The sequence below is a fragment of the Aulonocara stuartgranti genome (genome assembly GCF_965226115.1).
Source record: "Aulonocara stuartgranti genome assembly, chromosome: 14".
Taxonomy (NCBI): Eukaryota; Metazoa; Chordata; class Actinopteri; order Cichliformes; family Cichlidae; genus Aulonocara; species Aulonocara stuartgranti.
This window is the reverse complement of record NC_138950.1, coordinates 21,585,375-21,612,668: the sequence shown is the minus strand read 5'-3', so window position 1 is coordinate 21,612,668 and position 27,294 is coordinate 21,585,375. Positions and strand designations below refer to the sequence as shown.

The window sequence follows — 27,294 nt, the reverse complement described above, 5'->3', positions numbered from 1 at the left end:
AGGGTGTTTTTAATGGGAGAGGATCAAATTGCCTCTGAATGGAGCTGAATAGACTTGTAACCTGTCAGTGCAAGGGAGCATATGAAATACCACTGAGTATTTGAAAAATGTAAATAGACATTTTGACAGAGCAAATGAACAACGAGCTTTCAGATTCCTCTGGTTTACAGCTGCACTTTCAATCATAAACCAAATCTGACCTCTTAGTACACTCACTAACAATATTAGAATCAATATCCATTCTTACTGACCAGCAGTAGCTTTAACAATTATGTTTAATTAATTAAAAAAAAAAATCAGGAACAGTAACTAAACAAAGGATTCACCAATGGTCCAGGGTCAGTTCTTGGGCAAGTTGATTGGCCATTTGTTGGCCTGTTGGGACCATTGACAGTGTTCTCAGATATCAAGTAAGGCTGAAGCAAAGTGGCTAAAATGAGCTCTAAATAACAAGTAGTCTTTTCACATTAAAATGCCAATAAAAGTGTCACGGGCTGCGATGGCAGACCGTGGAGTGACAGTGAAAGCAGGGCCCAAATGCGAGACTCTAAGTGAAGGACAGTGGATTTATTTACAGGAGGTGAAAAACACACAACTATATACAAAATCCCAGCACTGTGGTCCCGTGGTGATTCTCCCTGAATCCCACACAGTGCAGATGTCCGTGAGAAGTGAAAGGTGGCGACTCCAAAAAACTCCAATTCCCACACCGTGACTTTAGAGGCGTACTCCGCTCCCGATTCCTGGTAACACAAAAGGCAGAGGGTTAGCAGGGGATCTGTTTCCGCGGAGGTTACGTAAAAGCTCACGGCAGTACTGACGAGTTCTGACTCAAGGATCCAGCGTCGGCCTCAGCTCAGCTGCAGTCCTAAATGCCGTTCCTAGACGAGCGTAATCTGCTGCAGCTGGCAGAGGACGACGAGCGGCAGGTGCGGCCGTCTCTCGAGTAGACCACTTCCGGGTTCGCAGTCTCCTCAGCGAACCCACACCTCCGGAAGCTCACACAGAGACACATGGAGAGATGGAGAGCAAACCAATACAACACACGGAAAACATAAACATAAACATACACTGAAAATGCCTGAGCCCTGGGTCCCTAGACCCAGGCCATGACAAAAAGTCCTTCATCAGTTCAGTTGTTGCGACAATTTAAATGTCAAGAAAGGTGTGTAGATTTTCAGTCATCTACCTCATGGCGATCTAAGGAGCCTGGAAAGAAAAGCGACAGGACATCTTTAAGTTTCTTGAAGACGTTTCAGATCACATCCAAGAAGCTTCTTTAGAAGTTGTTAGCCAAATTGTGTCTGGTTTCATCCAATGGTAATGATCCATTTTGTAACATGGTGTCATCAAAAGGACCCAAAACGAGTGACTGAGTGCATAAACTCATCAGGAAAGATGTTAACAGAGGTCAAGACCAAGAGCTGTTTTCTCATATACAGTGGAACCCCGACTTACGAAATGAATTCGTTCCCGAGGGTCTTTCGTAAGTCGAAAATTTTCGTAAGTCAAAGCACCCATCGCGCCTTTTGAGTGAACGATAGGCTATAGGCTAATTGCAAACTGCAGCAACAATACGTCATTCAAGTGGAACAGCGAAGTGCAAGTACAAAAGCCAAGGGGTTGTCACATGATTCGGAAGGCACTGTGGGCATTGCGGGCATTCTGGGCTCAGCCAATCAGAGTCAGCGGATTTCGTTACGCAGGCATTTTGCCGTAACACGAGCAGAAATATTGCCATTAAGTGCCTTCGTAATTTGAATTTTTCGTTAAATGGGGTATTCGTAAGTCAGGGTTCCACTGTACTTGTATAGGATCAGAAGTCTTTTTGCAGCCACAGCTTTTGCTCTTTGGCACACTTCAGATGGGGTGGAAGGTGGAACTCTATTTTTCCAACCTGGAAGTTATATCTATGTCTTATATTGCCTATATGCTGACATTCTTTCTCTTTCTCTTTCCAGCAGTGATATCTGTAGCATGCAGCTGTGAGTCTAAAGTCCAGTACTTATTTTAACCTACAATTTGTAACATTTTCAGTTACCAATTGTTTGACAGATTTAAGTTACTAATACAAAAATTACAAATGGGATATAAAGGTGAACAACATCAAATGCACCCGTTTTAACGACACTGTTCATCTTCATAAAGTTGATTAATCTGAAGACATAGACAAAAAAATCAGATATCACAAACAATACGAGGTCATAATAAAAAAGCATTCCAGCTGATGTTGGAAATTATTTGGCCACCGACTCACACCCCAGCACGGCCTCAAATGCTTTGCCATGATATCTTTAGAAAACAATATATCATTGAGTAATGGTAAAAGTTTCACTGTGATTTTTTTTAACCTGGTCATAATATATTATTATTGAGCAGCAGCTGCCTTCACAGTCACAGAAAGTGTCTTAGTCTTTGAGGACAGAGATAACAGTAACTCTAAACACATGATCAGAGATTTACTTTTTGCCTGTCAGTGTTTTGTGGGGTTATAGCAAAGGTGTGTGTGGGGAGAGAACTGGTAGGATGAGTTTTTATTCTAATACTTAGTACTGCTGTCTTTAATACTAGCACACACCCTGTGTAGAATTAATTTATTGTAAAGGGAACTCAGATTTCATCTCAGCTTATCAACTGTTGTCTTTTCTGAGATGAAGTAAACATGTTTCGAGCTGAATGCCAGCTTGGTCTTGGAGAGGAAAGACTGCTGCAAATCTGCTGTATTATGCCTCGTGTCGATCACCAGTGTGAAAACATGGCCATTCTCCTCGGCCTCTGTCTCACCCTGTGACTCATGTTGCTTATCCTTTTGTCACTGATCTCAGTCTGTGTCCCGTTAACCATTGACCTCAGCTGTTTTCTCATGTTTGATCATTTCCTCTCTCTGCTTTTCAGCCTCTTGCTCCTCTTGCCCTCAGCACTCACGCACAGACATACAAACACACACATCCACTGTGTCCACTCTCAGGCTCTTAAGTATTTCCTGTCGGACACACACTCATCTGCAAGCCTGCACATTTTCTCCCTCCCTTTCTTCTTCACACACAGCTGATGCTGACATGCTGGCTTTTCGACTCGTACACCATTCAGTTACGCACACGCACCCGTGGTGGGCAGACAAAAGGAGCAGGGTAGAGAAAAAGTAGTTAAGAAGCAGAGTGCATCAAGCCAGAGAGAAAGGGTCAGAGCAGGGGAGAGAGGCACGAAATAGAGGTGCAGGTGAAGGTATGGAGAGGTTTTCAAGGGATAGATGTGAATTGTTAGCTGAATAAATCTAGGGGGTGAAGAAGGCAAATGCAGATAGACACAAACATGAAGTACAGTATAATCTTCAAATAGATAACTACTTAAATCTATATAACTTTTAAGACCTCACTCTGAAATGCCTATTCTGTTTATATTGACTATTTTAGGAACACAGTTTCTCATGAATGTGCAAAATGGGTGTGAAAGACATTTCGAGCTGATAATTGGGTGTTGATGTTTACATATGCTGGCTACACTGGATTGTAACCATGGCAGCATGAAAAGCCCAGACATGTCCAAAGATCCCAGCGAGGATGAGTGTTTGTCAGCATTTCTGTGTTTGTACTTTCTGACTTGTATGTTTCAGGCTTGCAGGATCGATTGTGTGTGAATAGAGCGAGCAGTCATGTTTCCATATGTGCTGTGGTATGTTCAGGTGACAGATCCAGAAACTAGACATTACAGCCATTTGGAGCTATTGAAAGTTAAGCATGTTAATTTAAATCTTTTTAGGAGATTGGTCATACAGAAGAAATTGAAAACTGCTGAAAACTGCACCTAGCTTCTTTGCCTTAAAAACAGCAAGGATTCTCTTATACCAACAAGGTATACCAACTGCTTTTTCACAGTATGAGATTAGGTCATCCAACGCAGTTACAGGAGAGCTTGCAGGGGCAGGACCATAACATCTAGTGCAGTAATCTTGTGTATCTTGCCGTAGTGTGTTAAACTCAAAAAGATAGCACAGGCAGTTGATTTTCTAATGCTTTGACTTGAGTTGCTCTTTTCCATGGCAGGTCTGTTTTCATATATAAGGCGCACCGGATATTAAGGTGCATTAAGCGAAACAAAACAGTCAGATAAGTCAAACTTTACTCAACTCATTCTTCTTGCTTCCTCCACTTCCATACCATTGATTATTAATGTTGAATTCTCTCGCAGCTGCTCTATTCCCATGTTGTTGCAGTATATTAATGACTGACCTCATATTGTGGATGGATTACCTCACGGAATTGATATCCTGTTGTCTCTTTGTGTAGGCGCTGTGGCTTAGTTGGTTAAAGCGCCTGTCTAGTAAACAGGAGATCCTGGGTTCGAATCCCAGCAGTGCCTTTTGTTCCAACTCCGCTACACTTGTTCAATAATATTTTTCTCCCTTTCCATTGCTATTTAGTACCAAGTAATTTAAGACACTTGCACACTCTTGGACAATTTAAGACACTTAATTTAAGACACCAGCAGATACTGTGTCTGTTTTGGTCAAAGAAGGAAATCCTGCACTCATTGTCAGCAATGCAGTGTTGTGGCAGCGCATATGCATCATGATAAAGTACAACCAGTTATAGGAGTAACTTGTTTGTGCTTGTACTGTTGTTTGCCCTTAAGCTTAGCCCCTGCTATCCGGTTGTTCAGTGATGACGCGACGAATCCTACTTCCGGGCCTAAAGTAGTCTGCGTTTAATATAGCTTTTGTGTTGTTAACATGTTTAATGTTTTGTATTTTCTTCTATTTGATCTCAAAAAGCTCCTAAAACAGTCAGTGATCCCTGTTGACCTCCCTCAGCTTTTATTACCACTAATGATTTATTTAAGCTCAGTTTTTAAAACCTTAGGATGTAGCTACAGCCCAGCCCATGCAGCAGTATATGAATGAACTACCTCGTATTGTGGATGGATTATCTCAGTTGTTCTCCTGGCTGAAGTTTGGTCCTTTTACAGCATCCTGCCATGCGATTACATTTGTTTCTGACCACCGAGAACACTCACGTTAACTTTTATCGAGTGGAAAAAAAGTTAGCTTGTTTATATTATGCTAACATAGCTGTGTCGCTAGTGGTCACGTAGCACATCATTATATACCAGCTAGCCCAACTTCAGTAACCCTACAAACGTCACTGCTGTTTAGTTTTCTGTCTTCATTTATGCTGGAAGTGATAACAGAGCTGTACGTTTTAATTTGTTTCCAAAACCCCGCAGTCAGGACATGCTATATTGTATTTAGATAGAAGCTAGCGAGCTAACTCCCTGCTAACTTCTAACTCCGTTAAATGTCATAAATTCCGTTTTCATGGATGCCTGGATGTTAAACTCAATTGTTACACCTGGTAGAGCAGAAAGCTGATCAATTTATTAAAGATGAAAGACTTTAGACAGTTTTTCAACTCTCAGTAATGCCACAGTGATCGTTTGATATATGGACCTGCAGCGGAGTTTAGGTCCAGACACGGCTAGTGACGTCAGACTGAACAATCGGATGGAAAAACAGGAACACGCATGAGGTCCACATACATCTCATTGGTACTGATAGATGATTCTTAAAATGTATTTATTTTTTACTCTATGATGACTCTCCCATTCTTTTTCCATCAGAACATTTGAGCCATTGCCTTAAGGCTGATGCATGAAGCTCGCAAGAATGTCACTCAATGTGTGTAACCATAGACCTATGCAATGTGATACAAACACCATTAATTCCACCTATGTTAACCTTGGCTATCAATTGAGATTATATACTAATATATTTAATTATGAGAACTATACTTTTTCCTTCTTTAGCATGGAGCATGAAATGATTTTAGTTTAGACAGTTGTTTTTATGAGTGAAGTGAAAGCACTGTTATTTCTTGATTGTGCTTTGCCTTAAAGGCAGGAAGGATTTTTCAAGGTATAATTAACAAGTTTGTCAAGGTTTTCAAACGTGGTTGTTGAGCAACTAGCAGGAGCATGCCTCTGTGACTCAGTAACATGTAATGCAAGAAATCTGTCCGATGTTTCACTTCAAGGCACATGTGCTTTGCTATTTTGCTTAGTTGACAATTTTAAAACATCTGCCCCGTGTGAGGCTCGAACTCACGACCTTCAGATTATGAGACTGACGCGCTGCCTACTGCGCCAACGAGGCCTGTGTGCTGCAAATGCGTGTGTCCCTTTCAGAGAGCGGATACTAAGCCCACATGTGGACAGGCCTGTTTGGGGGAGTGTGCGTGTCGTATTTCAGCGGACAAGCACGGGGCGGGGTTAAATAGTAAACACATGCTCCAGCCTCTTGCAGCAGATCAGTGATAAATGGCAATGGTGCAGATTTACAGGAAGCGGTGCCTGAGGAAAGCGGGGAGGATCATCAAGGACTCCAGTCACCCCAGCCATAAACTGTTCAGACTGCTTCCATCAGGAAGGAGGTTCTGCAGCATCTGGTCCCGTACCAGCAGACTGAGAGACAGCTTTTTCCATCAGGCCATCAGACTGCTGAACACGTCATAGACACCTCAGCTTCACTACTGGAACTTCAACATTATGCACTACATACTGTATATAAATGCCACTTGTTTTGCACATATTCAACTCTGTATATTTTATATATTTTATTATTATTATTATTATTATTATTATTATTATTATTATTTTATTTTTTTACTATTTAATTTGTAAAAATGTGTATACACACACACACACACACACACACACACACACACACACACACACACACACACGTAGGAAAATATTTAGTATACACATCCAGAAATGCATACACTATTATATATTGTACATATATTTATTAGTTTCAGGTTGGCCATTCTTGTATTTTGCTCGTTTGTGTTGTTGTGTTTGCACATCTCTGTTGCTTGTGGGGCTCGCACACAAGAATTTCACTCGCATGTGCTGTGCCAGTGTGCCTGCACATGTGATGTGACAATAAAAAGTGATTTGATTTGATTTGATTTGATTTACTACAGTCTCTTATTTAAAAGAAATTTGCTAAGCAGCCTGTGTTTGGAAACCAGACTGGATATAGCAGCTTTAACACAGAAATGATGTCTGGGGAAAGGTTTGACACGAAGCACTACCCTATTTGTTTGGGCTGTAATTATCATACAGGCCATTGGTGGTAATTATTCTGTCTACTCTTACAGTGTTGTCTTCCCCTCTGTGTCTTCTTCCACTGTTCGCCTTTCCTGATGGTACTTGATTTTAGATGTTAACAGTCTGTTGTCTTGATCGGATTTAAGACAGCATTGGTTCGGTGACTTGAAGTTAAAATATATTGTACAATAATAAGAAGTGTGGTTGTAATTATTCCAGCAATGTCAACATGGGATACATACTGGGACTGAATGTACCCTGCGCTGCTTTATCTGATGATACAAAGCAAAAAGCCTCGAGCTATTGCGTTTTCAAAACTAGGGTATAATGGTGCTCATTTCTCAAAGCCATGTTAAATTAACATTGAGCTACAGCAGTGCTGCTCCGAAGGTATCTTGAGTGGGTGTAAGCACCAGCTTGTAATGCCTATAATGGAGTCAGTATACGTCTTCTTCCAGATACAGATTATTTCTGGTAGTAGTTTATATTCTGTCATGTTTTCATGCCCCCCTCATCCCACCCCACCCCACCCCACCCCCCAACTTTAACTGAGGCTCATATTTCTGCCAATCTGCTATTTGTTGTTTCACGCAAAGAATAATCTGTGTAAAAGTCCTTGTCCAATAAAGCCTGAACAAGTTACCCAAGTGTGATCAAGTGTGATCAAGTGTGCTTCTGCGTGGGCCACAGAGCTCTGGATATCTACATGTGAATGAACTAAAGGTTAATGCTAATGATTAGGTTATTCTTGACACCTAAACACAATACCCTCATTTGCATGTGAGAATAACGCTCATCCACACTAGTGTTTTTTTCCAAAGAGTCTCCATCCACATTACCAACCCAGAGCAGGAGGAAAATGCCTGCTGTCTTTTCTCTTAGGTGGCATACATCAACATTAAAGTTATTTATTTCTGCTAATACAAGTCTTTAATAGCAAAATAAAATTCATGTGATCATCATTTCAGTCATAACTTTTAGAATAGCTAAAAATGTCCATGGCTTTTTTCTGGTCTGACCTGAACTTCTTTTGAAAAAAATGTTGATTCCTGCTTAGCCTCCATGCCTCTCTTCAGCTCTCTCAGGGGTGGGTGGCATTGGCAGCAACTGACCAATCATAATCATTAATAAGTGTACAGGAAGCAGAGTGCCTGATCATACTATGATGTTGCAACAATATGGTAAGGTTAAATAGGCTTTGCAGTTGTATCTCTGTGGCTTAGTTGTTTAAAGCGCCTGTCTAGTAAATAGGAGATCCTTAGTTCAAATCCCAGCAGTGCTTTTTGGTTTAATAATATTTTCCTGCTAGACCTTTTTGCTATTAGTGCCAACTAGAGCTGGGCGATATAAGATTTTTTCATATCACGATATGTTTTTTTCATTTCAGGCGATAACGATATCTATCACGATATAAGCCAAATAACTATATTTGTAAGATTTAAATGTGCCGTTGCTCACAAGTAAAATGTGAAATAATCAGCAGCTTGTTTTTATTTAAATATTTATTTCCCATAATAAGTTCAACAGGGTAGATGTACTTAAGGAACATGAGACTTTTTCAGATAAATAAAGGCAAATATTGCAAACTACACAAAAGGCAGCCGCTAAAGCGTTTAAGTTTCAAAATAGAACAAACAAAACAGACGACTAAATTGTCAATTCCACTTAGAAACAAAATATTAATTCTAAAAATAAATCTTAGTTTGTTTTACAGAAGAACAGACAAAACTAACTTTTGTCAATATCAAATAAACTGAGAACTAAAAGGAAATTCTCAATTTCTCCTTGTTGTATAGCTTAGCTTTTCAAACAGTTTTAACAGTTACTTTAGTCTGACAAAAGCCGAATGACGAATTAGAGCTTCCAGTCAGAGACTGAGGCTACGTCCACACGTACACGGGTATTTTTGAAAACTGAGATTTTCTGTTTTCGTTTTAAAAAATAATCCCGTTCACACGTAAAGGCAGAAATGAAGGAAAACGCTGCTATGAACATGCCAAAGCAGCAGGTGACGCTAGATTCCTAACCGTGCAGAAATGTTGGCCAATCAGAAGTCTAGAAGCCTCGGTGGGAAAAAGTAAACAAAGCTGGGGCATAGAAGCAGAACCGAGTCGTATGTGTGGACGGACAGTAACTGTGTGTATATGTAAGCATTTAAACACTGCAGAGTAGAATTAACAGTAACAGTATTGTAGAAATTCATTTCACCGAAACAATAACGTGGCGCACAGTGTGACGCATGCACCAGTTTATTGTATTTCCAGACTTGCTTTCGGCACAATTTACAGTGCACGCTACTCTGTTTTTTGTCAGACTTGAAATAGCCGAAATACCTTCACAATACGGAACTTCTATGGCTCTTCCATTCGACAATCTCTCCGGCATTGGAACCATCATCTGTTTTCTCTTCGGTCACGCTCGGTTGATTTTTCTAGTCGGCACACTCATTTCCTCCATTACCCGGGCGGTACGGTGGCTGGCTGCTTCCCAAACAAATACACATGTGCGGCTTGGCACTTGTGCTGTATGTAACAAGTCACGTGACGTGACGCTGCGGCTGTGATTGGTTCGGCTCAGCGCTACTTAATTTGGATTGGCTGACCTTTTTTTTTTTTTTTTTAAGAGGACAAGAGCGGCGAGGTCTATCGCGATAGTTTAATTTCTCTATCGAGTAAAAGTTATATCGCGATACATATCGTTATCGTTCTATCGCCCAGCTCTAGTGCCAACTAATATAAGACGGCCATTGTACAGCTACAAGCATTTCACCCCCATGTCATACTGTGTATGGTTGTGTGTGTGTGACAAATAAAATTTGAATTTGATTTGATTTGAAGACACATTTTTCCAATATGGAGCTATTGTACTGTAATAACTGTTTTTTAACAGCTCCAGTAACCATCCACAGAAAGCCCCTTGCAAGTTTCTAAGAAATAAATCACAGTGAAAAATGTGATAAGATTTGTAAAAAGCTTTAAAAGTGGTATTGAGTTAGTTAGCTGGGCTCGCATCTGATGAACTATGCATTTAACTCGAGAATACATGTTACACACGCATAGTGAGATATATATAAAAATATTTAGATCCAATCAACTGTACATGATGCTTTGTCCATTCACATTCATGGCCAAAATATGTATCTGTTTGTGTAATCACATATGTAATGTTATGTTTTTAATTCTGCATAACATTGGGCTGTGATAAGAGCTTTCACTGTCTCTTCAACTCCAGGATGTTGTTGACTCACATCAACGGGGCGAGGGGAAAGGTTGCTTTGTGTGGGTCATAAATTCAGAAGGTATTTTTAAAAAGAGTCGTTGAGAAATAAAGAGAGAGTGGTAATTCCATCCTTGCATAATGTTGTGGTCACCAAGCTCTCCCCTGGCATACTCGGTGGGATTGCAGCATTTGTGCTTTCTCATCATAATGAACACACAGTACACAAACTGTCACTGAAAATAAACATCAGGTCTGTTTTTTCTGCCTCCTGTGTAACAAAGCAATAGGCCTTGATGCTTTTGATGATGATTTATTTGCTATCTGTATTCCTACATGTTATCTGTTGTGATATATACATTATGAATCTATCTGTTGTTTCATTTATCCTCTGTACATTTCAGTAAGTTTCTTTTTTTTGTTGTTGCAGGAGCTATAGTCTGAAGAAAGGACAACTGGAGCGGGACTATGCACAGGTAGGTCTGGCTGGACTGTCGCTAAATATAGGAACCCATACATTAAAACAAAAACTATATACTGTTTAAATATCTTCAGCTTCTCCATCTTCTCAATCACCTCTGGACCAAATTCATTGTTCACAGCGCTTTTCGTCATCCTTTACACAATAATTAATATAAAATGCTATGATATTCAAAAAGGATGTACTTACTTCTCAGTCACAGAGGGTTAGAGACTGGTTGGCAACCCCCTCCCAAACTCCAGTTACTCTGGAAAAATGTGTATTACTTGACCAATTGTTGATTGGTTTTTGGTTTTTTGGTTTGCTAGCTGTCGTTGGGTAAACTTGATCACAAAGGGGGTGCTACACCAAAAAACAGCTTGTGATTGCTTTGATTGCTAGGAGATTCTCAAAATCACCTTTAGAAAATGGAAAGTGTCCACTTGAAACTTGAAAGAAGTCCGACAAAGCAGAATCCCAGAGCGTTTCCCTGCTACAGCTCACAACTGGTGCAGCTTGGTAGCAACCAGAGTAAAAGCAGGGAGGTTGCACCACTTTAAAACATAGAAGTGTATGTATCCCAGAATAAGGTACATACAAGTTTACGGTCTTACAGTAGTTTGTTATTTACATATTTCCATACAAAATTTTGGTTTGTACAGAAACCCAAAATCATTCTATCATTCTAAGTTTAAAGCAAACCACTGATTCAGCCAAAACTGATGGGCTGGGGAAGGCTGTTCCAAAGTGTAGGTGCTACAGAAGCCTCCAGATTTAAAATAGGATCAGGGAGCAGTCTCTAGAGACCAGCCAGGCTGACTGGTGGAATAAGGTGTCAGCATTGTTGCTGTATATGCAGGAGACTTGCAATGTAGGGCTTTATATGTAACTAATAATTTAAAAATGAATTCGAAGTTTCACTGGATGGAAATAAGGGCGAGATGTTTGTTAGATAAAAGAAACAAGACTGTAAGCCCAAAGATGGAGAAAAATAACACCAAGTCTCTGATCATATGATGTGATGTTGCTAATGTGAGGGCTAAAGTAAAGAACAGTCTCCATAGAGAAGCAGAACTGGAACACAAGAGCCTCAGTTTTACTAGGACAGAGGAATTTTGAAGACATCCAATCACTAATAGCACTGAAACATTGACTGAGGTAGCAGAGCCTTTTGTTGGATTAACAGAAAAATACAGGTAAGCAATGCTCTCAAGATGATTCAGGATTAATATAGTATGCAATGAAAACATAATTGGTCCAATGATTGAGCTTTGAGGGATCCCGCAGAACAGAGGAGCTGATGAAGACTTAGTATGGATTCTGAAGTGTCTCTCAGATAAGCGTGACGAAATCCTTTTCAATAATCTGTCAACTAGAAAGGCACGATGTGTGGAGTTAAAGGCTGCAGATCAGTTGAGCAGAACTAAAATAATCCCATTTATCTGAGCACATAAGAACGTCATTAGTAATAATAACGCAGTTCCAGGGCTGTGAGTCAAATATTGCACCTCAACCAGCTGACGGAGTGGATGAGTGACAGCTCTGTCAAGAATTATTGTTACTTCAATCTTTTATCTTGCTCTCACTTCAGTTGCACCTTGATTTTCTAATTTTGACCTCTTTGGTAGTAGAAGTACTGTGCTGTCTGTGTTGAGGCCTTGCATGTGTAATTTAATTTTCATCCAGGGCTTTATCTCTAATAAATTGAGATAATAAAATGTAATTTAATATATTATATATTGTAGTTTAATTAATACTCTAATAAGCATTGACTAACCTTAAGTAAATGACAGTCATCTATGCCACTGTTTGCAGAGGGTCTGTGCTAGTGAAAACTATAGATTTATAGTTATTAGATTTCCCAGTAAAAAAAACCCCAAAAGAATATAAAAAGAAGTGAAAGGACGTACATAGTGCATTGGCAGCCTGCTTAACTTAAGAGCTTTCCAAAGTGAGCCTTTCAGATTTCTTTTTGATTCATTCTTCAGATGATTAAAAGCTCACACATGTGCTGCAGGCCACATTTGGTTTCACTTCCCTTGTTCCTGTGTAGTTATTGGCAAGTGTGTCGCTGTTTATTTCCCCTGTTTCTTTTGTATATTCTTTCTCTTCTGTTTCCTGTTTGATAAAAAGCTACAGTTCTTATAAGACGGAAAAAGGTTGCTACACGTAATTAAGCATGGCATCCACTCAGTAACATACTGAGTGGAGCTCCACTTGCAGCTTGCAGTGAATTCACCGAAAGCAGTTGTTTGCATGATTCTCACATGGGTGCAGTCACCCGTCACAAAGTGCTTTGTACTATAAAACTGGCAGTTTAAAGACCCCCTGAAGTCCAATCTGATGGTGATTTGCTGTCTCACTTGCACCTCTGTTCATGAAAATGGCTTCAATTGCCTTCTTTAATAGGTTGGCTTTCAATATGAGAACTCCTTTATCCAAACTGAGACATGCGCGGTCTTTTAGATTATACACAAATGTCTTTTCAAAGCTCTTTTTCTTACTGAAGCCAGTTTGACTAAAGTACTCATTCAGTAACACTTAATGAATAGTTTGATTATAACAGACAATTTTATAAGAAACCTGGCACATTTTGAAGTCCTATTTAAAGGTACTATTAGGTGCGGCATTGAGACTGATTCTCATTGTGAAGGAATAGACATTTTAAGCAAAAGCACCATTCAGATTCACTGGGAATCATTCTTTGATGATCCCACCCTCCCACAACCACTCTCACATAACAGTGGTTAGGTGCAGGAGAGTTTGCATTGGTCCTCATTTTCATTTCTTGTGTTCCACACAGGACTTTTGTTCGACTGTAGTAGTTTTTGGCTCAGCATTTTTCTCCTGTTTACGTCACAACACATTTTATCAACATCTGGTAGTCAGCGAGGCTTTCTTCTTCTATTTTTGTACCTTAATTGTGGCCTGCAAACAGCTGATAGGTGCATTACCTCAACTTCTGACAGTAGTAATAATACTGAAACACTCCAGAGCTGCTTTTTTCACACCACTGTCATTTTAAACATGGCTGAGCTGTTTACATACCATGAAATTATTTTCATCCACGAGACATCCACTTTGTAGTCTACTGTTGATTTGCTGGGACACATGAAAAACCAAAATACAATTCCCAGTAGAAGGCTGAGTCAGCATACTTGTGATACTGAGCGTTAGTTAAGTTGTGTCTAAGAAGAAGCCAAGCAGCGCTTCCAGCCAAGACTGTGAGACTGTCTGATTTCCATTGTATTTGATGTTGCTCTGCATAAGCTCCCATGACATTTACACACGCATCCATACAGTCACTGAGAAATGTTCCCAGCTAAAAAAAAAAAAATCCTCCCGGAGCTCATTAAAAACCATTCTAGTACATAACCCGGCTTGCTCTTAAGCACATATTAACATACAGATACGCCTCCTCGCAGCTGTCCATACAACCAACCCTTGTTTTGCAGCACCAGTATCCTCACCATGCATATACATGGACTGAGGATGGCAGGAGAGAGAAGGAAAAGAGGAAAGTGCTTGTTTGTGTGTGTTAGAGGATGAGTGTCTTTATTTGCATGCGGTTTGAATGATTAAGTGAGCGTTTCCTGTGGTCAACCCCTCCTCCTCCTACTTTCAGACGCTCATTACATCCCTCCCTCTATCTAGCTTTCCCTGTCTCTCACTATTCTCCCTCAGCGGTCTTTTTCACCTTAGAAATAGAGGTTGCCTAGCAACAGCCCCCTGACTTAGTAGGACAATAGATTCCCTCCTAATTGTAGGTGTGTGTTTGTGGAGGAATGTCGGAGTGTAGTGTTTCTTTTTTCTTTTTCTTTTTTTATATAAATGTATGATGAATGGCAAATAGATGTTGTTTCAAGATCAAATAAGCAAACAGGACGCCCCCCCACCCCACACACCCACCCCCTTTTTTCCTCTCACAATAGGATTTTACTAGCATGTAAGGTTTGGCTCTCGTCTGTCTCTCTGCCAGACACTCAGGTAGCTGACCCCTGGTGGTGAGTCAGGAAAATAAAGCCAATCAGCCTTCAGTGAGGCAGAGGAATAACGGACATGACCCCTTAACAGAACAGCTAAAGAAAAAAGTTGAGAGCTGGGAGATGTAGGAGGACAACAGAGCGAGAATGAAAGTGAAAATTTAACCTTTGTCCTTTCAATGTGTCAAACCAGACATCCACCCGCCCTCTGCGCAGGAGTCAGCCACAATTACCAGCTGTCCATCAAAAGCTCCATGTTTTCTGAGTGTGCGGGTTAGCATGTAAGGGTTAGCTGTTTGTCCCTTATTCTCCCTCCCACGATCAGCATTACTGGAATAGTTTTAGGCTGGGGTCATACTTCACTGTACTGCCCAAAAAAGCATGCCTTCTGTGCTGCTCTGTATCTGCTGTGCTTTACTGTTACTTGTGCTAAATCAGCATTAATGTTATTGGTTATTATTGATTTATGTTGTGTTCTCTGACAAAAATAAAATACAATTAAAAAGCATACATGAGTTCTTAGGTTCAATTCAGTTTTATTACAGTTTTATACAGCGTCAAATCACAACAACAGTCGCCTCAAGGCACTTTATATTGTAAAATCAAAACCCTACAATAACACAGAGAAAACCCCTAATAATCAGATGACCTCCTATGAGCAAGCACATTGGCGACAGTGGGAAAGAAAAACTCCCTTTTAACAGGAAGAAACCTGCAGCAGAACCAGATTCAGTGTAAACATCAGATCTGAATATTGTAAATAAACTGAAACTAGTGCTTTTGCATTTTATTTTTTTTACTTTTTTCTTTTTCCTTCTTCACTGTTTCACCTCTATATAGTGCTCTCACACTGTCTTCAAACTGTATGTAACATGATCTCATGCACACATCCATTATACTGTAGCTGTCTTGTTAATCATGCATTTATCTCTAATGTGTCTGATATTAGATATTGTTATACTATTTCATTTGCATTGATTTCAAGGTTAATAGAAGTCTAAGGAAAAAGGAGAGACTGCGATAAAGAAAGTGACAGCTTCTCTTTTATCTCCCTGTTCTCTCACATTCTTACACTGTCCTGTATGGTGCTTCTATTCAATTTAGCCTCCACTCACTGTTCCCTTACTTTACTGTAGCTAGCCCTGCACACACATAAACAAGAAACAGAGAGCTTTGGGGGCAGATGAGTGAAGACTGGATGAGACGAGAGAGGAAATCAAGTATATTGTTCTTGGAAGTAGTTAAGAAAGTGAGGGCGGGCTGAAAAGGCAGAGATGCAAAGACAGGCAGAAATCAGATAGAGACAGAGGGAGAGAAGGCAGCTAGAGAATGGGCAAACGTGAGAGAGACGCAGACAGGAGAAAACAAGTGAGTGGAACAAAGGGAGTAAACACCGGGCAGAAGTATCAAGGTGATTGTGTTTAGCAGGACTGCAGCCAACAGACGAGTAATAAACTAAACAAAGAAATTGTGAAGGGATGAGTGAAGCATAGAAACTGCTAGTCACTTATACAGTGGGGCAAAAAAGTATTTAGTCAGCCACCGATTGTGCAAGTTCCCCCACCTAAAATGATGACAGAGGTCAGTAATTTGCACCAGAGGTACACTTCAACTGTGAGAGACAGAATGTGAAAAAAAATTCCATGAATCCACATGGTAGGATTTGTAAAGAATTTATTCGTAAATTAGGGTGGAAAATAACTATTTGGTCAATAACAAAAATACAACTCAATACTTTGTAACATAACCATTGTTGGCAATAACAGAGGTCAAACATTTACTATAGGTCTTTACCAGGTTTGCACACACAGTAGCTGGTATTTTGGCCCATTCCTCCATGCAGATCTTCTCGAGAGCAGTGATGTTTTGGGGCTGTTGCCGAGCAACACGGACTTTCAACTCCCGCCACAGATTTTCTATGGGGTTGAGGTCTGGAGACTGGCTAGGCCACTCCAGGACTTTCAAATGCTTCTTACGGAGCCACTCCTTTGTTGCCCGGGCGGTGTGTTTTGGATCATTGTCATGTTGGAAGACCCAGCCTCGTTTCATCTTCAAAGTTCTCACTGATGGAAGGAGGTTTTGGCTCAAAATCTCACGATACATGGCCCCATTCATTCTGTCCTCAACACGGATCAGTCGTCCTGTCCCCTTGGCAGAAAAACAGCCCCATAGCATGATGTTTCCACCCCCATGCTTCACAGTAGGTATGGTGTTCTTGGGATGCAACTCAGTATTCTTCTTCCTCCAAACACGACGAGTTGAGTTTATACCAAAAAGTTCTACTTTGGTTTCATCTGACCACATGACATTCTCCCAATCCTCTGCTGTATCATCCATGTGCTCTCTGGCAAACTTCAGACGGGCCTGGACATGCACTGGCTTCAGCAGCGGAACACGTCTGACAGTGCGGGATTTGATTCCCTGCCGTTGTAGTGTGTTACTGATGGTGACCTTTGTTACTTTGGTCCCAGCTCTCTGCAGGTCATTCACCAGGTCCCCCCGTGTGGTTCTGGGATCTTTGCTCACCGTTCTCATGATCATTTTGACCCCACGGGATGAGATCTTGCGTGGAGCCCCAGATCGAGGGAGATTATCAGTGGTCTTGTATGTCTTCCATTTTCTGATGATTGCTCCCACAGTTGATTTTTTCACACCAAGCTGCTTGCCTATTGTAGATTCACTCTTCCCAGTCTGGTGCAGGTCTACAATACTTTTCCTGGTGTCCTTCCAAAGCTCTTTGGTCTTGGCCATGGCGGAGTTTGGAGTCTGACTGTTTGAGGCTGTGGACAGGTGTCTTTTATACAGATGATGGGTTCAAACAGGTGCCATTCATACAGAGATTTTCCTTGTTTGAGGTGACCAAATACTTATTTTCCACCCTAATTTACGAATAAATTCTTTACAAATCCTACCATGTGGATTCATGGATTTTTTTTTCACATTCTGTCTCTCACAGTTGAAGTGTACCTCTGGTGCAAATTACTGACCTCTGTCATCATTTTAAGTGGGGGAACTTGCACAATCGGTGGCTGACTAAATACTTTTTTGCCCCACTGTAGATTATAACTTTAACATATGCTCTTACTGGGTGACATCACTTCCTCTTTCCGCAGTCACTCAAGTGTAATCATGAGTTATTTCTGAGAGTTTAAAGCCCTCCGGACAAATTTTGGGTGCGACCGTTAATACTTTAGATAAAGTACAGTCATCATTCCTACCAGTGAGTAACAGTTGTGTCATCACACTTTGTCCTGTAATCAGTACCTCTTTCACACAGCCACTCTGGACATTGTTGGGAGGGAGAGTGCGGTGGTTCGTGGGGGATTCACGCTATTATGAGTCAGCTAAATATGTCAGAGTATGGGGTGCATGCTACCTGCTAGCATTATTATTAGACAAACATTATAAAAAGCTAGTTTTTGATGCTTGTTTTTGCAGCATATGGAATCATTTTATCATGCTCATTTTACTCTGACTCAGAGCTCATATTCATCTGATTTCCAGACACTCTGCCAAATAAAACTTTAACAATCAGTCATTCACCACAAGAGCTATTGAGTGATAAAGATAATGGGATTGAGGAAGAAAAAAAGACCAGTTATCACCATGATATCATTTTTCTCTAGAGATGAGAGAGAGATGTAGCAGGATGTGCATTGTTTAATAAAATGATTACTAGCCCAAACATATTGAAATATGCTAATTCTTATGTGTTTACATTCAAAACCTCATGTTTTAAGCTGTGATTTACAAACTCATGCGGAGTTTAAACTCAGCAATACTGGTACAGTATTTACTTGGTATCAGATCGATACTAAGTAAATAAAGCACTAGTCTGCAGCTCTAAAAACAGGAGTGTTCTCAAAACACACTTATCAAAAATAATTGATCAGTCCTGCAAGGCCATTGGTGTATTGCCTTACTTCTTGTCAAAGTAACACAGGGACTGTCAAAATTTCAAACAGTTGCAAATAATCTGTCCCTAACAATACAGCCTGTGTGGTAGTTCTGTGTAGCCCACGGCAGGTGATGCATCAGCTGCATTCTGGGTACTGGAAGAGCTGTGTTTGATTTAGGTGCTGGATGAGTAGAGCTTTCATGATACGTATCGCAGGGCGACCTCTCGCTAGCTGTGGCTGTTATTTGCTCTTTTCTCACACTGGCACAAATCGCTGCACCTGAACATCACACGAGCTGGCTGGTTAAATACAGTTTAATGTCCAGTTGGGTGAGTCCTTCACCTTTTCACATGCCCTACATGAGGTAATGACTTTAAAAGTGGTGTGCAAACTCACATATTTATAATAACAAGTGTAATTACTGGATGTTTAGCGAAGCCTACTAGCTCATATGCCTAAAATACGCAGAACTTAGCCTTTCTCCTTCTTCCTTCAATTTTCCTTTGTTTGTCAACGATTTGTTACTCTCTCTCTAACACACACACACACACACACACACACACACACACACACACACACACACACACACACACACACACACACACACACACACACACACAGGATATCCTCCAGTCTGGGTACCCTGTTTTGCCACTCTGATCACAAAAACAGGATATATGTGTGTGTGTGTGTGTGTGTGTGTGTGTGTGTGTGTGTGTGTGTGTGTGTGTGTGTGTGTGTGAATGTGACACACACACACATAAAGACACACTACTAAAGGGAGCATTTCTACTTCACCAAGACCACATAGGGAGGGCAGAGGAGTTGCTATGGCAACATGCTGTTCAGGTGGTTGTCAGGTGATGACAGCAGAGAAAGGAGGATGGAGGGATGAGATGTCCTGTAGAAAATGAATAGAAGGAAGCTGGAGAGAGTGAGAGAGAGAGAATGAGAAAAAAATGGAAAGGAACAAAGCATACTGCATGAAAATAGAGAGGAAGGGGGGAAGAGAGGCTGTAGCAAGAGCAGTTGGAATAAAAAGATGAGCCAGGAGTAACTGAAGAGCATCCTCCTAATAGGCCAAGAGCACCTTAGGTAAGCTTTCACATATCAGTCAGTCAGTGTCCTTCTCACCATTCAGTCATTGCTCTTACTCTGATAACAGCTCTGTAGGCTGATCTAAGAGGGTCCAAGTTGTGTGCTGGCATAAAAAAAAGGTTTGGAGCAAGGACATGCAGGTGGTCAATGTCTAATAGTGAAATGGCTACTCCTGCAACTTTATGTTTTGGCTTGCTTTCAAAGGCACTCTCACCTTTAAATAAATGGTAAGTTCAGATTTGTTTAAGTGTGAATTTGCCCACAGGTTCATATTGAATGTAAGAATGTCCTGTTCTTACCCAAGTGATGGGTTGTCTTCATTCTGAAGACAGCTGGAGGTCAAAATGTAGTTTAATAGCTTTATTGACGGTTCTATGGCATAACATCCTCTATCTCCTAGCTGTTACAGTGCAGTACAAAGAATTTCTTCGCTAGAAACAAACCACAGATCAAGTCAGAAATCCGGAGCTCTTTATGTTGTTATGGATGCACATATGGAAAAGAAATACAAACAATTAAAAAAAAAATTTAGAATCCCATCTGGTAGTACAATGTTTCTCTCCGTTACTTTTCCATATGGGTGGCCTCAGTGTGGAGTGGATTAAGAGCTGCAGTAGCAGAGAGATGTGATACTGTAACAAGAGATGTGGAGTTGTAACAAGAATGAAAAAGGAAGAGAGGTTCAAACGCAGCCTGTCTTCACTGTGCTGGACAGATGGATAATCCTCATGTGAAGTGGGCGTGAATGTTAGTTTGTTGGTATTGGAAAGTTCTGCAGATGAGTGTCTAATCAGACTGTTTGAGCAGTTTAGCGTTCAGAGAGATTTCTTTGAGGCCTCAGGCAGCAATCGGTGACCACTGGTTGCTATGTGAAAATGAATATTACCTGACCAGCTGTGAAGGGTTCTGGTAATCGTCGGTGTGAAATCAATTGCTAAAGCCTTAACCACGAAGGCCTAGACTGGTAAGTGACTTCCTGGTAACCAGTTGGGGAGTGGCTTCTGGAGGTTGCCGTCACTAGTGTGAAATCTGTTGTAAAAGGGTATATGGTGCTGAACCGAAAACCTAATTGCAATTAGTAGTTAGCAGATTCCCAAGGTTGCCCATAGTTTGCATGAAGGTGTTGACTTATCTGCAAATACTTGTAAACTACTTGCCACAGTGAAACTGTTAAAAGTCCAACACAAACCAGAAATGGAGAATGTTGGCTTCAAAGTAAAAGTGCCATCCAGATCCACTGGAGCCTGTTGGTAAGAGTGAGAAAAAGAGAGCGAGGATGACTGTTCTTGATCTTTATGTGTTCATGACACAAGGTTGCTGATGCCAGTAATCTTGCCCATTTGTTTATTTTGCTTTTGCTGTTTCTTTATCTTTCCTTTATTTGTGCAAAATAAAGGCACAAATAGATAATAAAACTAAACCTGGACTCTCTTTATTAATCTACTCACTGCATGTCATGTACTACAAAACATGCTTAGTTCACTCCAGTTGAGACATTTAGGAGATAATGCTGTTTTTTTTCTTTTTTCTTCATAAAAGAGTTATTCTCCCTTTCTTTATGAGGTTTTTAGACAGTGGATGCCAGGGGTCACTAGGCCACAGTCTCCCCCAGGACACAAGCTTGTGTGTCAGCTGGAGGGAAACAAATATCTGGTCCAGGAAACTAGAGAAAGAACTGTTCTTTGATGGCCTCAGTCACCATCTGTGAAAGGTGAAAAAAAGCAAGATGAGAAAGAGAGATACAGGGTAATTCTGTTGAGTATGTTATAATGAGAGAGACAAAAGTAAAAGAGAGCTCAATAGCATGGTATTAGAAAAAAAGAGCACAGAAGGGATGTGTATATGTGTAAATGCAATTGGGTGTAAGGGGATTGTGGGGGGGCAATAGTTAGATTTAAAAATAGGCCTTTTGAGAATCATAATGTAAGTGATGAAGGGTGAAGCATGGAGAGAGGGAAGTGTTGGTGATTTAGGATAACAAGGAGGAGATTTGTAAAGAGGAATGATATCAGATTTACATGCAGATCTGGAAGCTTGATAAAAAAGATAAAGGGAAGAAGGTGGCTTTGAGGATTGGAGTATTTACCTTGAAACTCAAACTGTCTTGACTGTATTTTAGTAGGGATTCTTTTATTAAGGCTACCCATCCCTACGAACGTAAACACAGGGACACGAGGACAGAGCGTTTGTGAGTCACTGTTACTGACACAGTGACCCAGTCTGGAAGATGTAGGTTACCCTTTCTTGTAGCCCTCAGGTTTCTCGGGAACTGACTCGGATTTACTGATACAAAGCCGGTCTATTGTTTTGTGCACTGATACCCAAACTAAACTGTAAAACATCCACTGTACAGAAATAAAAATCCAACCGCCCATCTTCACCATACGTTCCTTTTTCTTGCATAATGATAACAGTGAATGCATTTTCTGTCAAGTTGCAGATTTGAATGTATTTTATTCGCTATGAATTCCAAACATTAGACACTGTTTCTCTCATCTGAATGACTGGGTGCAAGTGAGCTGACTCAGTGCAGTTCACAAACTTGTAATTCATTTTATTCTAACAGTCTGCATGTTTCCTATAACATCAAAAGCATCTTCTCCGGGGATTTGGCAGGGATTCATTAATCAGACAATAGGAGCTAGATGGTCCTTAATTGTTCCCAGCTCCCCATTTTTGTGCTCTTGTGCTTTCAGGCTCTGCAGAAGTTAGCGAGTCAGTACCTAAAGAGAGACTGGCCTGGAATCAACCCTGATGACCAGAGAACAGACTATAGGTAGGTTTGTGTGTGTGCATATGACACAGAAAAATGCACATATTACATAAAATTAGGAGCTGGAAGCTACTTTGTCTTCTTGCATCATCTACAAATTTATTTCAGCTGCAGTGTTCACATGAAGGCTGAAATTATACTGTGCTGGAGTCGTTCAATATTCTAGAAAAAAATCGTCATGGTCTACAGCACAGTTATGAGTCATTATTTACTGTAACAGAGGCACTGAAATAGAAGACTTGAAGTTGGATCTAAGTTATTCTGACAAACAGAAATAATGCATTGCGACACAAATTTTCTCCCCTTGTGGTTCCCTGCTCACAAAGTTTTTTTAAAACCCACATTTTAAAAAACATGTCCAATATCCAAGCAAATGGATATTGGATTAATTAAATAATCCAGCTGCAGAAACTTTCCAGCACTCAGTGCTTTTTCTCTCCTACTAGGAATGTGTATGCAGTGTGGAGGTCCTATTTAGAAGGTACAGTCCAGGTGAGCCAGTCCAGGCTCAATGTATGCGACAATTACAAGAGTCAAGTATCAGAGCCCGCTAAGACTGTTAGACTGTACAAGGAGCAGCAGCTTAAAAAGGTGAGTTGGTCATTTTTTTCCTGAAGCAGTATTTGTGCTCTGTTGCTGCTGCATCTTTCCAATGTGCTTGCTCAGAGTTAACTTCATGTTGTTCTGCTTGTTCTTCAAACATATGCCTGTTGTCTTTTTCCCTTTTCACAGACAATAGATCAGCTGAGCGGCATTCAAGCAGAGCTGCAGGAGTCAGTGAAGGAGTTGGCCAAAGCTAAGAAAAAATACTACGACTGCGAGCAGGTTGCCCACGCTATACGAGAGAAGGCCGACATCGAGGCGAAGTAAGTCTGCCGCAACACTGTGCACGTGTGTGTGTGTAGGGCTTTTCAGGTAGTTGCCAAGTCAGTTTCAGTGAGGGGATCTGGTGTCCCTGTTATGCTGTGGAGGGCACATATTTGCCTGGCACGAGTTGGGTCCACTTGCAAATCAATACAAAGCTGTTCTAATTTTTTTATTGTCTTTGATTTTGAGCGGTGCAGTTACCAGATTTAGATGAAATCGGTTGCAAAGAGGATGCGGCACCAAAAACCTCTTTGGGATTGCTTTGATTGCTTGAGGGTTGTGTTTTGTTTGCATTGAAGACACTGATTTCTCAATTCATCTCATTGATGTGACCAACAGATTTCAACCAACTATTACTTTGATGGTTACCATTCAGTTCAATTCAATTGTATTTATCTAGCACCAAATCACAGCAACAGTTGCCTCAAGGTGCTTTATATTTTAAGGTAAAGACAATTATACAAAGAAAACATTCATACACTATATTGCCAAAAGTATTCACTCCTCTGCCTTCATATGCATATGAATTTGAGTGACATCCCATTCTTAACCCATAGGGTTTAACATGATGTTAGTCAGCCCACCCTTTGCATCTATAACAGCTTCAGTTCTTCTGGGATGGCTTTCCACAAGGATTAAGAGTGGGTTTATGGGAACCTTTGACCAATCTTCCAGAAGCACATTTATGAGGTCAGAAACTGATGTTGGATGAGACGGGCCGGCCCGCAGTCTCCACTCATAATTCATCCTAAAGTTGTTCTGGCGGGTTGAGATGAGGACTCTGTGCAGGCCATTCAAGTTCTTCCACACCAGACTCACTCATCCATGTCTTTATGGACCTTGCTTTGTGCACTGGTGCGCAGTCATGTTGGAACAGGAAGGGTTCATCACTTCATGGCTCAGTTGCTGTCATTTCCAGTCGCTTCCACTTTGTTATAATACCACTAACAGTTTACTGTGGAATATGTAGTAGTGAGGAAATTTCAGTGCTAGGCTTACTGCACAGGTTGTGTCCTATCACGGTACCACTCTGGAATTCACTGAGCTCCTGAGAGCGACTCATTCGTTCACAAATATTAGTAGACGCAGTCTGCATGCCTAGAGGCTTGATATTATACACCTGTGGCAATGGAAGTAACTGGAATACCTGAATCCATTGATTTGGGTGAGCGAGGGAATACTTTTAGCAATATAGCGTAGATTGCGCCACACTTTTTAGCTTTAGTTCATTTCTGTGGAACCTACAGGTGACTGCAGCAAACTGATAGCAACGAAAGACATTGCAAGGTTTTCGGTGTAGCACCTCTTTGAGACCCATTTCACCTATTTACTGCCTGTGGGTCACTGAAGGATGTTTAGGCCTGTGTGAATAAAGCTCAAGAGAGCACTTTACACAACCGTGTATCATAACACCAAAATGAGAGAAGAGTCCTCCTAAATATCAAGTCACACCCAAAGTCTACTGGTGGTAAATCCTGTCTCCCTACACTTGTCTTACTTAGAAACTTTATGTTGGATTTTTCTTTAATTTACCACACTTCTTGGTAAATATATAAAAATGGTGTGACTAAACAGATGGTCTCCATGGTGAGGGAGAATGTAATCAAGAGAGTGAAGCTGGTTAACCTCATAAGGAGAATGTGTGTGTGTGTTTCTGTTTGGAGAGAGATAAAGAAAGGGAAAAACATTGTCATCGAGGATGAAAGAAGCAATCAGTCATAAACATACACAGGTGTTTGAAAGAGAGAGAAAAAATACAGACGAAAAGACATGAAAACAACAACAGAGGAACAGTAAAGAATAGTGTGGAAACATTGACTGACTTTAGTTTTGATGAATCAGCTAACCACATCTAAACGATGTTAATTTGATATTATTAATTAATTTGAAGCATAGCTCCAGCAGATATATAGAGAGTAATGTTGATGTTGATTGAAAGCACTTTTTTCCTGTGACCCTGGTGTCTGTCCTTTACTTTTTTATTACCTTCCAAGCTTAAGAGGCTTTCTGATTGAACAGCCACCTGACCTGTTTCTGCTCTAAGAATTCAAATCTTGAAGCTTTGCAGTCTCACAATTAGTTCCAGAGTTTGATCTGGAGCTGATGAGTGTTGTTTTCCTCCCATCCCTTGGTAGCAGTAGCTATGGTGACATTTTCACTTCATTGAATTCTCAACCCTTGGTTTGCGCTCACATCGATTGGCCAATCTACTCTTTTCTGTTCTCCATCGCTCAGTAGAAAGTAGCAGCGATGGAAATAACTGTATCGCCTGTGTGCCATTACTGGAGAGTATGCACATGCGTGTGTGTTTGAGAGGATAAAAATGGCGAGGCACAAGGAACACACAGGAATAAATTGGTGTGAATGTTATTTTTAACAGCACTCGGGGTGTAAAGTAGGACTTAAGTAGAAGCATTTTACAGGTACTCTCGCGCGGGGAACTGGCAGAGAAAATTACACACTGAAGCATTTGCATCGGCGAGTGTTAGATTTAATCGAAATAAACATGCTTTTTTTAATGTTTTTGCGCTCATGCGCACGGATACACATGCCGGGAGGAGACAGGCTCTCTCTGTCATTGATACAAATGAGTGTCTGGATCAGGCTCACATTCATCACTGTCAAGTCTCGCTCTGCTCAGGCCAGGGTTCGTCTATAAAGTCTGGTCCGAATCAGAGGATGGAGATGTGGTAGAAATCCTTGGATCTTCCCTTCTGTCGTCTTTTACTTGACATGTTAAATTTAAAAATGTGAATACACAAAAAGTTTACAGTGTTTAAAAATAAATAAATAAAATTAGATACTTATTATTGTTTTGTTTTTTGTCTTTTTCAGGTCTAAACTGGGTCTTTTTCAGTCAAGAATTAGTTTACAGAAAGCAAGTGTGAAGGTAAGAACCTGAAACATAACAGCGGCTTGTTTAGGCAGGGCTTTCAGATGTATTACTTTGAACAATTATTTAAAAACAAGTAGTAACACTATACACATTTTTTCTGTCTGTTTTTTGAAGTTGAAAGCAAAAAGAAGTGACTGTAACTCAAAGGCGACACAGGCCAGGAATGACTACTTGCTAACGCTAGCTGCTGCCAATGCTCACCACGATCGGTACTACCATACAGATCTGCTGCACTGCATACAGGTAAATATAGAAAGATGAAAGAAAGGAAATGAATGAGGTAAGTGGTGTGAAAGTGAAAACACAAAGCCAACATTAAAGACTCGAGATTTTAATGCTGTTGCAATATTTTGCTTTACTAGATCAAGTACTGACTTAAGAGCCTCCCTTGGATAATATCCGGAGGGATTTTTTTTTTTTTTTTTGGACGGGAATGAGGAAGCATTTTTCTGTTTTCAGAATATAAATTGGGGAGCTTTGAATCTAAGTTCAGTTTTGGGAAAATGTGTTCCTTTCATGAGTCCACAAAGTCAGACTCCCATTCACTGTCAGTGAAATAGCTGGTAGGGAAATATCACACACGAAAAAGTGTTGATTTCACAGTTTTGAGTCTTCAAAGAAAGTCGCAGCGTTGTGCGGATTTACGATTTGAAAGGGGCTTATGTGAAGAAAAGTGAGCCATGCTAATGTCAACTTAAACCAAATCATCGGTGGGCAGGAAATTATCATTTTCAGCTGATGGAATATCAAAAAAGACATTCTTTTGTCTTTGGTCTTTTATTTTAAACTGCTAAGATGATTGAATACAAAAGGGGGTTAAGCCCAGTCTTAATCAGACACAATAATATCTTGCTGAGCTGTTTCAGTTGTGATACTGCTTTAATTATGATCTGTATGAAAATACACAAACAAAAATCCCAGTCTGTAATTCACTTACAGCCTAGCTACTCTGTTGTACAAACATGGGCTAACATGCTCACAGATACAACACATAA

General features: G+C 40.5%; 1 protein-coding gene and 1 long non-coding RNA gene across 3 annotated transcripts in view; one reads left to right on the top strand and one right to left on the bottom strand.

Annotated features, from left to right (window-relative positions):
* Positions 1-27,294, top strand: part of fchsd2 (FCH and double SH3 domains 2) — a 77,441-nt gene that overhangs the window by 10,393 nt on the left and 39,754 nt on the right. For both annotated transcript variants that reach the window (XM_082502000.1, XM_082502001.1), the window contains exons 3-8: positions 10,754-10,799; positions 22,460-22,539; positions 22,983-23,127; positions 23,269-23,402; positions 26,239-26,293; positions 26,414-26,542. In XM_082502000.1, coding sequence (XP_082358126.1) covers positions 10,754-10,799; positions 22,460-22,539; positions 22,983-23,127; positions 23,269-23,402; positions 26,239-26,293; positions 26,414-26,542 — 589 coding nt within the window. The remainder of the gene's footprint in view (positions 1-10,753; positions 10,800-22,459; positions 22,540-22,982; positions 23,128-23,268; positions 23,403-26,238; positions 26,294-26,413; positions 26,543-27,294) is intronic.
* LOC309687232 lies at positions 549-1,159 on the bottom strand. The gene is made up of 2 exons (XR_014270659.1): positions 822-1,159; positions 549-743 (listed from the first exon to the last, which is right to left on the bottom strand). It is a non-coding gene; the product is annotated as an uncharacterized lncRNA (long non-coding RNA).